This window comes from Sinocyclocheilus anshuiensis, unplaced genomic scaffold, assembly GCF_001515605.1.
Source record: "Sinocyclocheilus anshuiensis isolate Anshui unplaced genomic scaffold, SAMN03320099.WGS_v1.1 scaffold1301, whole genome shotgun sequence".
Lineage (NCBI taxonomy): Eukaryota > Metazoa > Chordata > Actinopteri > Cypriniformes > Cyprinidae > Sinocyclocheilus > Sinocyclocheilus anshuiensis.
Genome location: NW_015551135.1, coordinates 747860 through 751203, shown reverse-complemented (window position 1 = coordinate 751203; position 3344 = coordinate 747860). Strand labels below are relative to the sequence as shown.

The 3344-nt window shown below is 37.3% G+C and overlaps 1 protein-coding gene across 1 annotated transcript in view; it reads left to right on the top strand.

Moving 5' to 3' along the window:
• LOC107663231 (butyrophilin-like protein 2) overlaps positions 1-3344 on the top strand; it is a 16965-nt gene that overhangs the window by 8505 nt on the left and 5116 nt on the right. The window contains 5 exon segments of the mRNA XM_074186913.1: positions 591-631; positions 1004-1031; positions 1783-1835; positions 2609-2633; positions 2845-2900. Coding sequence (XP_074043014.1) covers positions 591-631; positions 1004-1031; positions 1783-1835; positions 2609-2633; positions 2845-2900 — 203 coding nt within the window.

The window sequence follows — 3344 nt, the reverse complement described above, 5'->3', positions numbered from 1 at the left end:
TTCATATACTTTATTTATTACCTGGAGATGACTTGACAAACACAAATAAACCATATATTGTATATTGTCGCAATCGTATGTTTGATGTCTTCATGTTTCCAAACGTTTCTGTTTTTCTGTGAAAACAACTGTTTTCATACAGCTATAGCTGGATGCTTTTGTCCATTTCCTCGTACGACTTTCTGCGCGAGAGCGCCCTCCGGCTTCGAGTATGAATGAAACATACACTGCATGAGTGTTTAGCGCTCCGTGATGTTCATCTCGCCTTATTCTGGGTCTGAATAAAGCATCAGATAATGCACAGACTTTACTGTCTCTTTGAATTTTAAATCTATATTTATTCACATAATAATCTTGAAAAAAGTATGCGAACACACTTGACCGAAAAAGTGCGGGGGATGAATTCATGTGATATTAAAAGTGGGGGGGGGACGGGTCCCCCGCGTAATCTACGCCCCTGTGTGTGTGTGCGTGTGTGTGTGCGTGTGTGTGTGTGTGTGCGTGTGAGTGTGTGTGTGTGTGTGAGAGAGAGAATGTCTGAATCAGATCATATTTGAGAAGAGGATATTATTCATTTTTCTGCTTTGTAGAGTTGTCAGAGCATCACTGTGATTCAGACAATCAGCTTGAGGTTTGTGTACACATTAATATTATTAACTAACACACATGCGCACACACTGTTGTTTTAAATATCTCTATTTTACAGTATAAATACAGTAAAGGTCATCATCACTAGATTGACACTTGTAATGTCAATCAGTTTGCATCAACTTGAGACATATTGTTCTATTTTCTTGAATTTTAGATTACATTGTCAAACAAATATAACGAAACACAATTTTACAGTATTGCAAAATATTCCCAGCTTTTTCCTCAAAATGGTCTTTCACAACAATAACTAATAATTTAGTTATCTTTGACCACTTTAGAATCACTATAAAGTGTGAACCCCTGTTGTGTGACGATGTTATGTCAACATTGTTTTACTTTTCATCTCATTTAGAATTACAAGATTGGAGAGGCAATATATCGTAAGTTGTTTTAGAATTAAGTAACGTCTAGGTTACTTGTGTAACCCTCGTTCCCTGAAGGAGGCTCGTGGAGCTCTTTTAGAATTTGCTCTTTTAGAAAGGAAAAAACACTCTCAGAGAGAGCGCTGAAGCGCCCAGGGGAGGTCGCGGCGGGACCGCAGAATGACAGCTGCAGCTCGCCGAGGTTTCAGCAGCCTGGATGGCAACCCCCGCTGATACGCCGTCACACCAACGCCAGCTGTTTCTTCAAAACACTCGCGGAGATTTGCTTACTAGAAGGCTCGGCTCCGAAGCGAAAAGCTGATGTGCGTTTGCACGTGCTCTCCTTTTATACCTGCGCTGCGGGGCGGGGTGCGCGTGGCGAAACACGCACGCCAACTGTCATTGGCTTGTTTAGTTAACACTCGAAGGGGATTGGGCTCTCGGGCGAGATCCCAATTCGTCAGTCACGACTAACGTAACGTCGAACGTGACTGACTGAAAGGGAACTATTGAGTATATTAAGTTACTGTATTGAGATATTTTACTTAACACTAAAACTTTTCTTTGTTTCTTTCTTTGTTTCTTTCTTAGTTTCTTTCTTTTTTTCTTTTTTTCTTTTTTTCTTTCTTTCTTTCTTTTTATTACCTTTTTTTTCTGGAGCCCATTGCCCTTGATGAAACTATTATTTGACATTTTGATAAACACCTGTCATAATCTATGTGATGTGTGGATCTTATTTGTAAAGGTACATTTTTTTTCTGCATTAAAGAATTATCAATCCACTCTGCATATCACAGTGCTTCAGGGAAGGATCAGCGTAAGGTATGTGTGAATGTCAAATCAAGTCACCTGTATTCATATATCGCTTTATACAACAGAGATTGTTTTAAAGCAGCCTCACAGTATGAAACAGAATCAATGATGCCAACTTTGAGACAAATATGAAACAAATTTAAATTCTGCTGTAAAGCAGCTCTAATAAGACAATAGTGTCATTATTCAGCTCCTGTCAAACTCATCACTGTGTTGATTAAGGTTAGATCAATAACTGTGCAAAGTTCAAATATAAAAAAAGTGAAATGAACGAAGATGTCATTATTCAGCTCATTTCAGTTCAATGTTGATTCAGTTCAGTTCAATAACTGCAAAATTTGACAATTATAAACATTTGATTCAGCTATAAAGCAGCTCACAGAAGTGTGTCAGTAGTGTCATAGAAGGCTAGCACTAGGCATGTGCTAGTGTGTTATGCGAATTGTAGGTTAAAAAGATGGGTCTTAAATCTAGTTTTAAACTGACTGTGCTAAAATAGGAAAATAATCTACTGTCTGCAGTCGATTCTGATATTCTAGTTTTTATCAACTGGCCACTTATATTATCCTTTTTTTGGCTATGGCTATTTTCAGATCATGTTTCACCTTTTGTACAAATAGCATATAACTTCTCTTTATTTAACTTTTCTTCTTTTCTTTTTTCTTTTTTTTTTGCATGCTGTAGTATATATTACAGTTTGCACTGAATGTAAACAAGTGTGTGATAATGTTATGTTTAGCCAAAAAAGAAAAAGAAATCTTATTTGTTTTAATCTCATTTAGGATTACAAGGGAGAAACAGACAACAGTAAGTTCTGGAAATCATTGACTCTTTTTTAAGTAGTATTTGCATTGCACATTTAAAAATTAACATTTAAATTCATAATTTGTATTAATAGTAGAAGTTCTACGCTAAAAATCACTAATGTAACACACTGAAAGTATGAAAATAATTTTTTTTGATCTTGCCTTTAACGAGGGTTTATTTTTTATTGGTTATTTTTTTCTCTTTGTTATAGAATTATCATCACAGTACATCAAATCAGATCTAAGCCATCCAGACGAGCAGCCTGGGGTATATGACAGTGCACTTTAAAGGGGTCATATGATGCGATTTCAAGTTTTCCTTTCTCTTTGGAGTGTTACAAGCTGTTCGTGAATAGATAAGATCCCTAAAGTTGCAAAGACTAAAGTCTCAAACCCTAAGAGATATTATTTATAAAAGTTAAGACTCGTCCACGCCCTCCTAAAACGCCTCGTTTAAACACGCCCCCACATATCTAGTCACTGTGTGGGAAGATTTGCATAACACCGCCCAACTGTTCACGCAAAGAGAGAAGGCGTAACTTTTATTCTCGCTGTAGTATTGTTGAAGAAACGACCGCCAGTGTTACCGCCGCCGCCATGTCGTGGCGTGTTTTTGTTGTGAAAGCGAAACTACTTGGTTTGGCCTTCCAAAAGAGGACACAACTGGAAATCAGTGGTTAAGTTGTATTTACAACACTGTTCCAGAACAGTT